Raw genomic sequence first — 14,171 nt, 5'->3', positions numbered from 1 at the left:
ATGATAGTTAATATTTAATGAGTACAAAGCTCTTTATATATATTAATGAGAATTTGGGAGATAACAGTGATTCTGATTTCACAACTTGCTCAACATGAATACCAATGAAATGCACACTTACATGTATGAATATGGCAAATTTTATGCTACATAGATTTTACCACAATTACAAAAGTGGTATAAAATCACATTTGCAACATAACCTATTGCTTTGTATGGTTTTAATACTCATAGATCTAACTATAGTACAGCCTAGATGTTCTCTAATACAGTGAGTATAGAATGCAAAAGCAGAGATTATAGCTCTAGTGGTAGACAAGAATCTGTATTTGTTTAAGGATTCAGAATTTAAATTTCAGCTTCTGAATTTAGGTTCTGTGTCCTTTCTGCAGGAGAGTCGTCACTGAATGTTGACTCAAGCAGAGCAAGAATGGACTTTTCAAAACCCTTTTTGAGATTCTATCCAATAATAGAGTGTAGAAGAAAAGACAGTATTGAAAGAAACAGTCAACATGTTAAGTATTATAGTCAACTGTAAAAGTAGCAACTGGTTCCTCCTGAGAATTAAGCCCTGGTATACATAGTAAGTCATCCAGAACACAAAGAAAGAGATAATGACAATCATCATGACTTGGAAGGGTTTGCAGGCCCTTCTCCTTCCTCTTACTGGCTACTCTTTTGTAACAGAAGATGATGATAAGAAAAGGCAGAAGGAAGTCAAGCAGGAAACAGCTGATGAAATAGGCTACGTGAATCTATTGCCTTCATGTTTGCGTCTCTTGCTGTCCTAGTGAGTAGACACAGCAGAGTTATTCGCAGGTCACCCGTTTTTATAGTCATGATGTGTCTCCTGGAAAGCCAAATAGGGTGTGCTGAGTACAGTGCAAGAAATCTAGATGCCTAAGACAATGCTGGAATCCAAGTGTAGGGTTCTTTGCTGCTTGGATTGTACTGGATGAGCAGTGAGAAGATATGGATCAAGACTGATGGCTGAGGAAGAAAACAGAGGCAAAAATCTCCACAAAGTACCATTGAAGACCTTGCACAAAATAGTTCCAAAGCTCTAGTGAGTTTTCTGGAGATAAGATGTGGCCATACATTGTAGGATAAATGTTGAAATAAAATATGAAAGAATAAAATGAAAAAAAATAAAAGTATTGATGGCCTTTTTCATCTTGAATTTTAGGACTCACAGATAGATGTTATTGGTGGTGGTACCGATTATAAATGACAGGAATAAAGGAAGAGCAAGGATTAATTTTGAAGCAGAGGTTGAATTGTAAGTGCTGTTTCTTATTGAAGTAGAGACATTGATCAGGTTATCAACAGAGGTGGTCAGTCCATAATTATCTATGGGGGGAACAATAGCATCAATAGCAAAGCAATAGGAAAGATTAAATGTAGAAATTAAAATAGCAATCTTTGCATAGTAATAATGTAAATGACAGTACTTTAACAGTAGCAAAATGGTATTTCTGTAACACAACAAATATCTTTTTAAGATCTATACTTTATGTTGTATGAAGATTTAAGATCAGATTAACCTGAACATGAAGAGTAGTAATATTATAGATGAAATAAAATAAACGTGAAAGGAAACAAAGACATTTTGACAATTGTTGAATAATTAACTTAGATTGGTAAAAAATCATCTATTTGAATATTAACCAGAAGTTTAAACCTTCTTTTAAAATCATTTTTATTAACATATATTAATTAGGGCTTCAACATTATATTTCTAAATATTCATATAAAGTATTTCAATCATATTCACCCTCCCTCTTTTTTGATGCACTGCTGGGATCAAACCCAGGGCTTTTTGCATTTTGGGTAAGCAGTCTATCACTGAACTACATCTCCACACCTCATTTTTTAAAAAAATAAAACATGGTTTTGTTATGTAGTCCAGACTGGTCTCAAACTTGTGATCATTTGGCTTTAGCTTTCTGAGTGCTGGGATTGCAGGGATGTACCACCATACTCAGTGTGCACATTTCCTTGAATAAGGTAATTTATAATCAGCTTTATGTGACTAAAATATTAATGGTCAAAATATTGCTAATGAAAATACTTCTGTAACAAAAATAATAGCAATTGCTACACATGAGATGCTATAATTAGATTCCCCTTCTAAGTTAATATAGTAAATACTATTATTTAATATTCTAATACTTAGCACAGACACTCAGACATGATTCTCATATAGGAGCCATAGGCCACTACAGGATTGTGAGGCACTTTGAAAATTAACAACAGAAAGGAAATGTTTATTGTAGGAGATAATCAGTTCTTTCTTAATTAGGGAAGAAAGAAAAGGAAGAGAATTCAAGGAACTCACATTATTCAAAATGTATTATATGCCAAGAGCTTTCTACAAAAACTCTTTTTTTTCCTTCCTCAGAAAGTCTATGAGGCAAATCTTTAAACACAAGAGGAAGTAAAGACTAAAAGAGTTAACTTTCTTTTACTCATCAACATCTTCTATATTGTCAGCATTCTAGCTGGTGAGGAGTCATACTATTGTTTTATATTATTTCTTGGAAATTAGTAATTCATATGGAGTATTTTCAGTAATAAACCACAAACAGAGTATCTAAATATCAAAGTACCTAAAACATCCAATTTCTTGGATAATGGTTCCTATAGTATTGAAACTATAAACCTGAGAATGTTTTGGAAGATAGCTATTATAACAGTCATATCAACAAATTGATTTTTGATAAATTGGATAAAGTAATGGAAGTTACTAATGATGTGCATTTTTCTTTTACTAAGCAGATCATTCTAAGAATATAAAGAGAAAAGGAATAATTGCTACTTAAAACCACAACTGCTTTAAGTTGATTCTGTCTTCTATGGAAAATTCAGATCTCTTCTCTGAAGTTCAAAGGTAGTTCTGTCTACAGGAAAGTATCTTACTAGTTTGTTTTGGAATCAAAAGGAAAGCCTAAAGGATGTTGAGTGGATAGGCAGTGGTGAGGTACAGAGCCGTAATGTGAGAAAGGCTGGGTGAAGGTCCTAGGACCTTGAGGAAGAAGGAGGAGAAATGAGGTTGGTTTTGGTGGAGGAGGCCCAGGGAAAAAAAATCTAGCAGGCAAGGTAGAAAGCCTGAAGAAAAGAAAGACTTATTGAGATATTCTGAGAAGCAGAAATGACACAAAAATGGAAATAGTTATTACTCAGTTTTTTGTTTTTGTTTTTGGTTAGTTTTTTTTTTTTTTTTTTGCTGGTCCTGGGGCTTGAACATTGTGCCTGAGTGCTGTCCCTGAGCTTTGATCCTCAAGGCTGACATTCTACTACTTGAGCCACAGTGCTACTTCTGGCTTTCTTTTTCTTTTTTCTTTTGTAGTTTTAGTAAAGGTAAGAGTCTCACAGACTTTCCTGCCTAGGTTGGCTTCGAACCATGATCCTCAGATCTCAGCCACCTGGTCTACTATACTCAGTTTTAATTCATTTGTTGTACTTGGATATGGTGTCATGTCCCTTCTTCCTATTAACCTTTACCTGTTACATGTTTCATGGTTGTTCTAGGGAATCAAAGGAAAATATTTGAGTTCCTTATTTTGAATGGAGTGAAATGGAGCTAAAAAGGCAGCAGCTGCAGGACAGATATGAATGAGATGGTATATAGTGAAATTGGGTAGATATTTGAAATTGAGTAGCAAAGAGAAACAAAGTCCCTGGAGAATTTCCGTGTGTGTGTGTGTGTGTGTGTGTGTGTGTGTGTGTGTGTGTGTGTGTGTGTGTGTGTGTGTAAATCTGTGGTCTCTGTGTATTTGCAAAATTTTGTCGGTCATGGTTTGAACTCAGGGCCTGTGCACTTTCTCTGAGCTCTTTTGTTCAAGGCTAGTGCTCTACCACTTTGTGTCACAGAACTATTTCTGGTTTTTTATGGTAGTTAATAGGAGATAAAGAGTCTCAAGGTCTTTCCTGCCCAGGCTAGCTTTGAACTGTGATCCTCAGATCTCAGCTTCCTAAGCAGCTATGATTATAAATGTGAGCCACCAGTGCCTGGCTTTTTGTAATATATTTTTATGTAAGCAGATGGGTAAATAGTCTCTCATAGAACATATATTTGAAGTTCTCTGTATTTGTTTGCAGTCTGTGTGTGTGTGTGTGTGTGCATGAAATCTCTCTGTGTTATATGTGGTATTTATGTGTGCATCCATAGGTTTTTTTTTGGCGGGGGGGTGGGGGGTTCGGTCGTGGGGCCTGAACTCTGGGCCTGGGCACTGTCCCTCTGCTCTTCAGCTCAAGGTTAGCACTCTACCACTTGAAGTACAGCACCACTTCCGGCTTTTTTTCTTTTTGCTTATGTGGTGCTGAGGAATCGAACCCAGGGCCTCCTGCATGCAAGGCAAGCACTCTACCACTGAGCCACCTTCCCAGCCCCTATAGGTTTTTTATAATCTGTTGTAGGGCTTGAACTCAGGGCTTGAGTACTATCCCTGAGATTTTTCGCTCAAGACTAATGCTCTACTTTGAGCCACAGCACCACTCCTGGTTTTCTGGTGGTTAATTGGAGATAAAAGTCTCATGGATTTTCCTCCTTGGGCTGGCTTTCAACTGCTATCCTCAGATTTCAGCCTTTTGAATAGCTAGGATTACAGGCACGAGCCACTGGCACCCAGCTTGTGTCTGTAGTTTTGTGTTCATCTGTGGGATGGTTTACATGTGGTACTGTGTGTCTGTGTTCTGTGTGGGTATGAGAATCTCTTTGGGCATACATATAAGAAACTGAATTTTAGCAGAGTTTTAGTTTTTCATTGTGTGGCTGAGTTCTAGAAACACATATGAAAATCATGTAAGACTTGAACAAAATAAAAGTAAAGCTTTTCTGTTCAGTGTTGATAGTGGTTCTGAATATGCTATTGTCTCCTAATGACTTTGATTTATTGCTCAAGCCAGGAGAATTCCTCATTCTTAAACATTTTAAAGATAGTTCTGAAGTATTTGAGCATAAATGAATGGGACATAGCTTAGGTATTGTCATATACAGTCCAGAGTTTAGATCCTTTTTCTATCACTTACTAGCTTTGTGGCCTTAGACATAACTCTTTTTTATGTTTTATTTCTTTTGTGTGTGTCTGTCATGAGGTTTGAACTCAGGGCCTGGGCACTGTCCCTGAGCTTTTTGTGCAAAGCTAGTGCCCTACCACATAAGCCACTGCTCCAATTCTAGCTTTTTGATGTGTAATTGGAATTAAGAGTCTTTTTCTGGTGTTCTCTTTGTTTATGGGTTTTTTTTGCGGGGGGGGGGGGGGGGGGAGGGATACTGATCCTAGAGTTTGAACTCAGGACCTGGGTTCTGTTTCTTAGCTTTTCCATTCAAGGCTGATACTTTACCATTTAAGCTACAGCTTCACTTCTTGCTTTTTGCTTGTTAATTGGATATGAGTCCTATGGACTTTCGGGTTTTTTGTTTTTTTTTTTTGTAGGTCGAGGGGCTTGAACTCAGACTCTGGGTACTGTCCTGAGCGAGCTCTTTTGCTCAAAGCTAGCCCTTTACCACTTTGAGCCACAGCACCAGCTCCTCCTATGGACTTTCTAGATGGGGCTGGCTTCAAACTGTGATCCTTAGATCTCAGCTCCCTGAGTAGCTAGGATTTCGGGCATGAGCCACCAACACACAGCTTTGTATGAGTTTTTATGAAGACAAGATGAGGTCATTGTTTTTAAACTACTTAGCTCCTTTTGTGGTAAACAATAAACACTCGACAATTTTTGACTTACTATTTTTCTTTTATATTAAGACCAATAAGTCTCATTTTATCCCTTTAAAGCTGCAGGCCAAACTAGGTGTTTGTGGTTTATTACTGTAATTTTAACTATTTAGGAAGCTGAGATTGAGAGGATGGTTTGAGGCCAGCTTGGGCATAAAAGCCCATAAAATCCCTTCTCAGTGCCTGTTGTCAGAAGCTTAATCATTCAAGTGTGCACTCATACAAGAATAGAGAGGCTGTGTCAAAAATAACCAGGACAGCTCTGTGCCAGTGGCGCATGCTTGTAATCCAAGCTACTCAGGAGGATGAGATCTGAGGATTGCTCTTTGAAATCAGCTTGGGCAGTAAAATCTGTGAGACATTTATCTCCAATTAAACACACACACACACACACACACACACACACACACACACACACACACACACACACACACCACAAACAGTATAGAGAGGGTGGAGGTATGCTACAGTGGTAAATATAGTTGCCTTTAAGTATGAAGTCCTGAGTTCAAATCTCAGCACTGCCAACCCCCCCCAACAACAACAATAACAATAACAACATCTGTTGGCCAAACTTTTTTTTTCCCCAAACCACTTACACTAAATTCTGAATTACCCCTAGAATTTCTGAAAAAGTCTGAATGCTCTGAAAGTGCTCTTTGCTTCTTCCTCCTCTTCCCCCTCTTCTTCTTCTTCTTCCTTCCCCTCTCCCTCCCCGCTCCCCCTCTTTTTCTTCTTCTTCCTCTCCTTTCCCCTTCACCTCTCCCTCCTTCTCTCCTCCCTTCCTCCCGCCTTCTCCTCCTCCCCCTCTCCTTCCTCTCCTTCTTTTCCTCTTTCTTTTTCTTCTTTTTTCCTGGTCCTGGCTAGCACTCTATACTCTAGGACTTTGCTGCTCCAGCTGGCTTCAAACCCCAATTCTCAGATCTTGCCCTCCTGAGTAGTCACAACTACAGGTGTGACCCACAGATGCCCAGCTAGACTTGGTTATATTGAAGCTTGGATGTAATATCTTCTCATACCAGTGACTTTCATGAAGATCCTACCTCTACCTGGAGACCCTGAACTGCAGGGCCTCAGTTCCACAGGAACTGCAGGAAGGTATTCTGCACCAGGCTTAGAGGGTCTATTCAGATAACAGCACTAGGAGAAACCTGCCAGGCCAGGGCATCTTACCTCAGCACTATGTCTTCATGCCAGATGGTTGTAAGCATGCCAATATGGTTCTATACCAACAATCTTCTCTTTAGCTTCAGAGACAAAAAAAATCAGATACACTTTGCCTTTAAAAGAAAACAACAAACAAACAGGGACACTTCGGCTACCTTTCTTCTCAATAATGCTACTTCACAACCTTAAACATGCTATTTAAATTTAAAAATTCAGGAAGTGTTTTTGCCTTCCTCAGTTTTCTTTTCTGTGTAATGTATTTCCCTAGAGGTAGAGCAGAGAGATGATTACTTCTTTAAAAATTCTGTAGCAAAAACATTTAAGTTCAATAAACTAAATTCATGTGTTAAAACACAGATTAAAAATTATTTTATCACCTGACTTATGTAACTACAACCCATCTGTATATCACCTCTATAATAACAATAAAAAAGTAATTAAAATGATTTTCTCATATTTGGTCATTCTACTAGGAACCCATTCTACTTCAATTTAGGGTTTCCATTTCCATATAGCTAGATGATGAGGACATAAGAAATGAAGTGGCAAATATCCAGCATGGACAAAAGTAGAACCCAGGGCTGAGAATGTGGCTTAGTGGTAGAGTGCTTGCCTAACAGCCCTGAGACCCTGGGTTTGATTCCTCAGTACCACATAAACAAACAAATAAACAAAAACCCAAAGTGAGGTACTTAATCTTTCTGGAAAGAAAAACAGAAAGGAAAATTTGAACACTGAGTTTCATATTAAAGTGAAATATGTGATGGCCAAAGATTTATATTCGTTTGGAAAGCTGAAAACCCACAGGCAGAATGATCTTCATTTGTACAATTGTTGAGGAGGGAGGGAAACACAGCGGTGGTCTCTGTATCCTAATAGATGATCTCGTGATAAGAAACCAGACAATGGAGCACTTGTTTATGAAACCATTACTGATATGCTCTGCATTTCCTTTTTTCCTTTTTCTAATCTATCTCTGAATTTTTTTCAGATCCAACTCTGTGCTGACCTCAGTGTCCTGATTTCTTTTCTGCCCACTCTCCTCTTCATCTCTTTATTGCCAGTAAAGAAAACTACGATATAGCTTATTTGGAACAGAGCTTGAGAATAAAAACGATAGCCTAGTCTATGTTAGACTTAGAATTTTTAAGCTTTCACTGCTAGGCTGTAGGCTTATTAGAAATAACTTTATAGTATAGCTCTTAATTCATTTATGGTTGTGACCTTCAGCTTAAAAATTGTTCTTTGTAGGTTAAAGAAGAGTTCCAAACTTGTCACTCCATTTTAAAAGGGTCTTCTTACCAGATTTTCATTTAGCTTAATAAACAGATCCAGATGCAACTTGAGATACTATTTGGTCCAAATTTGCTAATTCTGAAGCTTAGCAAACTAAGACTCAGAGAGGTTAAGAAAATTACAAGAGGACTTCACCAAACTCTTGTTCTATGCGTAAGGAGCCTAAGACCCTTAGAGAAGAATGTGTCCTATATTCTATTACCAGTTAACAAATAAATTGAGGCAAAAAAGTGTATACTATAAATACTGGTGTCTTGACTATGGGCATGATATTGATTATAATAGGCAGTCTAGGATAGAAAGTCAAGCCCTAGACATAAATCCAAGCTAAATTTACATCTATTTTATCTGTATCTATCTATATATCTTCTTTGTTAATATAAAATGAACAGCTACAACATATCCTGTGGAGAGATAAGGAAATGCTATTTGAAAGGGTGTGGCACAGTACATGGCACACCATAAGTATTAAATAAATGATAGCTAATGTTGACCTTATGTAAGTTGTGGCAGAGAATACCAGACCAGAAGTATGGAACAAACATCTGAGCAGTGCAACTCAAGAAACACTTATTGATAATCTATTGCATGCTAGTGTTTGAGATAGGGGAAAACAAAATAAATAATTCAGAGTAATTGTCCTTGGGTGTTTATAGTCATTAAAGAAGATGATACCTGAATGGAACAACATAGTAACTTTGTGGAGAACATGTTCTGGGCGTTAGAAACATTGTGTTTAAGGGCTCTTCACAACCATAATCTGCTTCTGCATTTCTATTTATTTTATACTGTCACTGGATCAAACAACATAAAACAATTCTATTGCCATGAGCACTTGCCTTGAAACTAATTGACTTAATTTAAAATGTGAAAGTGAACTGAATATATCTGCAGCACCAAAATCACAGAAAAGAATTTAATTCCTCAAGCATAGTTGGCGTACTTTCCAACAGAAATTAATATTTTATTGGTGTAATAACTTAAAGGATGAAAATAGTATTAAATGTATATCTAGGGAGAGTTTAGAACATTTCTTTAGGCTACCTAATGGTGGTAATATTCCCACTCCCTGTTTATTTTGAAGAGAGATGATTAAACACTACCACTAATATAATTTTAGTTGTGAATTCTACTACTTATAGAATTAGAAAATTTAAAAAAAGAGAGAGGAGAGAAAGAATGGAGTCCTAATTCATTTATTGTATGCTGGTCCTAGGGCTCAAGGCTACTCTACAATGAGAACCACAGCTCTACTTTGGCTCTTGGTAGTTAATTGGAGATAAGTGTCTCATGAATTTTGTTGCCTGGGCTGGCTTTGAACAACAATCCTCAGTTCTCAGCCTCATGAGAAGCTAGGATTACATGTGTGAACCTTTCTGGCTTTTGTTGCTGTTGTTGTTGGTTATGGGGCTTGAACTCAGGGCCTGGGTAGTGTCCCTGAGCCTTTTCACTCAAAGCTAATGTTCCACCATTTGAGCCACAGCATCACTTGTGGTTTTCTGGTAGTTAATTAGATATAAGAGTCTCATAGACCTTCCTGTCTGGGCTAGCTTCAAACCATGATCCTCAGATCTCAGCCTCCTGAATAGCTAGGATTACAAGTGTGAGCCTGGCTTTTTTTTTTTAATTGATGAAGTGGCATAGGAAGGAGCCCTTAACTCAATGGCTTTCTCCTTGACTGAAGTTAGAATAACTTAGGGGTCTTTAGAAAACACTGTAGAGTGTTCCTGAAATTTAATTCAGATAGCCAGTATTTACTGAACATTTGCTATATTTGAAGTATTATTCTTGTAACTGGAATACATAGGTAGAAATTCTGTGTTTTCATAGAGTTAACATTTTAGAGGAGGAGAAATACACAATAAACAACAAATAACCAAATAAATACATTAAGAAGAGAAATGTCATTTAGGTCCACTCTGCTAGGCACAATATGAAAATATGGAAACATATGAATGTTCAAGTGGCTACTTTAGGTTGGATGATCCAAAAAGACCTCTCGAGAGTTGATATCTGATGAAATTAGAATAAGAGGAATGAGTCATTGGTGAGCAAGAGGAAGAGCATTATGCCGCAGGGCATCTTGTTTGGTTCATGTCTTTTCCCTGCAGGTGGGCTCCTTTCTACTTCTTGTCTACTCTAGCTCTCTTGATAGGACTTTTCCATTTCTTGGAATCTTTGGCTTATGGCATATAACTTCATTCCATAGTTTATGGTTTGAGTTCTCCTTGGCAGGGTGTTACAATTTGGACATGGCTTGAATGTGTATCTCCCAGAGTTCATGAGTTGGAAATTTGAGACATGGAGAAGCATGAAGTGGATCTTAGTAGGAGTCACCCAGGGCCTGCACTGCTCTTCGAGGGATTGGTGTAGTTCTGGGATCTGGATCACTTCTCACTGAAACGTTTTGATAAAAGAGCAATCTTACCTCTTCTCATGTTCTGGCTTTCTGCTTTCTGTCCCACCAGGGAATCTATGCCTCTTCCACAGACTTCCATCATGATGCCATATGCCATGGATTGAGGCCTCCAGGAGGCCTTCACTAGAGCTACACCCAGGCTGTTTGGCTTTCAGCTCCAAAAATAAGAAACAAATAAACTTCTTTTCTTTGAAAAGTTAACCGCCTCAGGTCTTTTGGTATATGAAATATAGAAAATGTACTAATCCGCAGAGTTCTTGCTATGATATCCATTTGGAAATGTGATTTCAGCTTTGTAAGGAGACAGACTAATTTGCTTCTGGCAAGTGACATTACTGGATTTGATCTGTCACATTGAGCCTCAGGATACTGTTCACGTCTAAGCAGCATTCCAGGAACTGAAGATAAAGTAATACCTGGAAGAGAGGCAGGAGGAAGAAGAGGCTGGGAAGTGGGCCTAGATCTCAATTATGAAAAAAACTTAGATTCTGATTCATTCTCAGCTGGGACATGGTTGAGTTTTGGAGCATTGGTGGCTGTAGGAAGACAGGCATTATGCAGGAGCCAAAGAGTTAAGTGTTTGAATAGATTTGGTTTTTCCTGCAATTTCATACCCAAGGCAATCTCCTGAGAGTGAACAGACACAGGATGTTGGAAAATGATGAAGTATAGAATTTCCTATGAAAGTAATAAAGCATATAAAAATTATTGAATGGTACTAAGCGTCTGTTTGAAATTAGGAACCACTTAGTGTGGGGTTATCCTCCTGGGGAAGAGGGGAATACCTCATTTTGTAAAATTTAAATTCTGAGCAGTTCAGTGTGTTACATTTGCTTCCAGTCTGAATGTAGGAACAACAGCAGATTGTCAAAAAATTCAAGGCTGATGGTTTCCAAGGAAATATTACAGGAGAGGAGGCTAGCTGAGTTGAGTGCTGATAAGCATAGTAGTAGTGGTGCTGTTGGGGGCTCAGGTGGAATAGAGAGCATGCAGAGCCAGTTGGAAAGAAACAGAAAGATGGAGGAACTGTCAGGCAGAGAAGTAGTTTTTTGTTTTTGCTGTGATTTATTTAGTAGGTCCTAGGGTTTGAACTCAAGACCCGGGTGCTATTTCTTGGTGCTTTTGTGTTCAAGGCCAGTGCTTTATCATTTGAGCCACAGTTCCACTTCTGTTTTTTTGGTGGGTAATTTTTTCTTTTGATGGGTAAAATTTTTGGTGGATAAAAGAAACTTTCATGGACTTTCTTGCCTAGCCTGGCTTTGGACTGCTATCTGCACATGTCAGCCTCCTGAGTAGCTGGGATTAAAAGCATGAGCCACTGGTGCCAGGTAGTGTTTGCATAAGCATAGAAAACTGGTCAGATGTGGGATGTTGGAGCTTAAAATTTTTGAGGTATAGCAGTTCTGAGTGATGGGAACGTTTCAGAGTATTGCAAAGGGAATCAGGCAGAACTGCAACCACTGGAATTGTCATCAAGAACTTGAAGATGAAGTATTGGATGATCTTTATTCTAAGAGCAGTGAGTTTTATTCTAAGAGCAGGAGGGTTTTTAAGCAAGAAATAATATGGTAACAGGAAGAATTAAGAAAGATATCCCAGCCAGGCATGGTAGCCTACACCTGTAACACCAACATTTGGGAGACTGAGGCAGGAGGATCCAGAGTTTGAGGCCTGCCTGAGCTATGGTGAGAACCTGTCCCTCAACATAATTAAATAAAAATAAAGATAGCTTCCCTTTTGAAATGAACAGTGGATCAGTGAGGGGTGAGAGTGGAAACCAGGAGATTAATTAGTCTGGAGTCCTCCAGAGCAGACCCTGGGACAAGGATGGAAGGGCAAATGGCTTATTTGACAAAAGACCCATGGGAGTCTGGTGAGCAGGGAGGAAAAGAGAGGACAGGGCAAGAGCAACCAAATATGGATCATTGAACGAATCACAGCTGCAGGTGACTAAAACTTTTTCTACTGAGGAACTCTGAAAAATGGCATTTATCCTGTACCACTGGGTTATCCCATTGAGGTGTGGAAAGCTGGGATAGGTGAACATCAACTCCTAGCTGTGGAGAAATGTGCCCATGAAATGCTCGTTTCTTAGCACTTTCTCTGCTACCGTCATGAACAGAGAGGGATTATGTGACAGGGGAAAACTTTGGGATAGGGGTAGTTTTCAGCAGAAGAAGGTCTGACTAACAAGGACTGAAATGGCAGAGAGTCACAGTGGGTGTCAAAGAAGATTTTATGCATCTATTAAATACCTATTGCATTTGTTCACCCTTTGTCCTACCACTTCTCTGTTCCCCCCTTACCGTCCTCAAAACAGATAAACTTACATACAAAAGACACAAAAATAGAAACCGCAACAAAGGAGAGAAAAAACAAACAAAAATAACAAAAGAATCTCATTTTATTTTATGAAGTTTAGTTCAACAAACATCATTTAATATGATCATATGCACATAGCTATTGAGCCTTTGTGATCCTCTCTCTTTTGTCTTTCTTTCTTTCTTTTTTTTGTTGGTTGTGGGGCCTAAACTCTGGGTCTGGGCACTGTCCCTCAGCTCTTCAGCTGAAGGCTAGCGCTCTACCACTTGAGCCACAGCGCCACTTCCGGCTTTTTCTGCTTATGTGGTGCTGAGGAATCGAATCCATGGTCTCATGCATGCAAGGCAAGCGCTCTACCACTGAGCCACCTTCCCAGCCCCCTTTGTGATCCTCCCTTAAGAGTATCCTTCTTTGGTCTCACTGTGTGAAGTCTACAGTGCTGTATAATTTATCATGTCCAAGTGTATTTTTTTGTCTTTTACGATCCAGTGTGTTTACCTGTAGATTTATAGGCACATTCTAGTTACAACAAATGAGGGAAACCATGTTACCTACGCAGCAGTGATACTCACTAGACACTATGTTGAAAATGAACTAACTGTATTACTTGTGAGTGGGAAAAGCTAGGTGAGAGCAAGGGAAGGGGCGACACTGTTAAAAGGAAATGTATTCATTACTTGACTTATGTAACTGTCACCTCTGTACATCACCGTTACAGTAACGATTCTAAAAAGTGCTCTTGTATTAGTCCATGTAAGATATAGAGGTGGTTCAGTCTAGGCTAGTGGTGATAAAAGTGTAGAAAAATGAAAAGATTTTAGAGGAGTATGTGTGTTACTTGTGTGCACATTAATTTTATCTTCTCCATTTGGTTAATCATAGTTGTAAAAATTATTTTTAAAAAAAATCCTCTTTAAAGTAAATTGTAAACCCATGATATCTGAAGTAGTTGGAATAGAGTCTGATATGCCTGCTTCAAGATTCTATTCTGCTGGGAACCCGTGGCTCACCCCTGTAATTCTGGTTACTTAGGAAGCTGATATCTGAGGATTGTAGTTTAAAGCCAGCTGGAGTAGGAAAGCCCACCAACAGAAAACCAGAAGTGGTGCTATGGCTCAACTGGTAGAGTGCTAGCTTTGAGCTGAAGAGCTGAGGGATAGTGCCCAGGCCGGCAGTTCAAGGCCCATGACCAATCAAAAAAAAGAAAAAGAAAAAGAAAAAAAATACCATTAAAAGGTAAAAAT

General features: G+C 38.6%; 1 protein-coding gene across 1 annotated transcript; it reads right to left on the bottom strand.

Moving 5' to 3' along the window:
- Nucleotides 1–348: 348 nt before the first annotated feature.
- Nucleotides 349–10,702, bottom strand: Gpr33 (G protein-coupled receptor 33). The gene is given in 5 exon segments (XM_042677414.1): nucleotides 349–469; nucleotides 471–644; nucleotides 646–775; nucleotides 778–1,350; nucleotides 10,615–10,702. Coding segments are annotated over 5 exon segments (1,086 nt in total).
- Nucleotides 10,703–14,171: the final 3,469 nt, after the last annotated feature.

Source organism: Dipodomys spectabilis, unplaced genomic scaffold (genome assembly GCF_019054845.1).
Source record: "Dipodomys spectabilis isolate Male_0828 unplaced genomic scaffold, ASM1905484v1 ptg000038l, whole genome shotgun sequence".
In the NCBI taxonomy this organism is placed as follows: Eukaryota; Metazoa; Chordata; class Mammalia; order Rodentia; family Heteromyidae; genus Dipodomys; species Dipodomys spectabilis.
The sequence above is the reverse complement of the archived record's forward strand: the minus strand, read 5'-3'. Positions and strand labels throughout refer to the sequence as shown.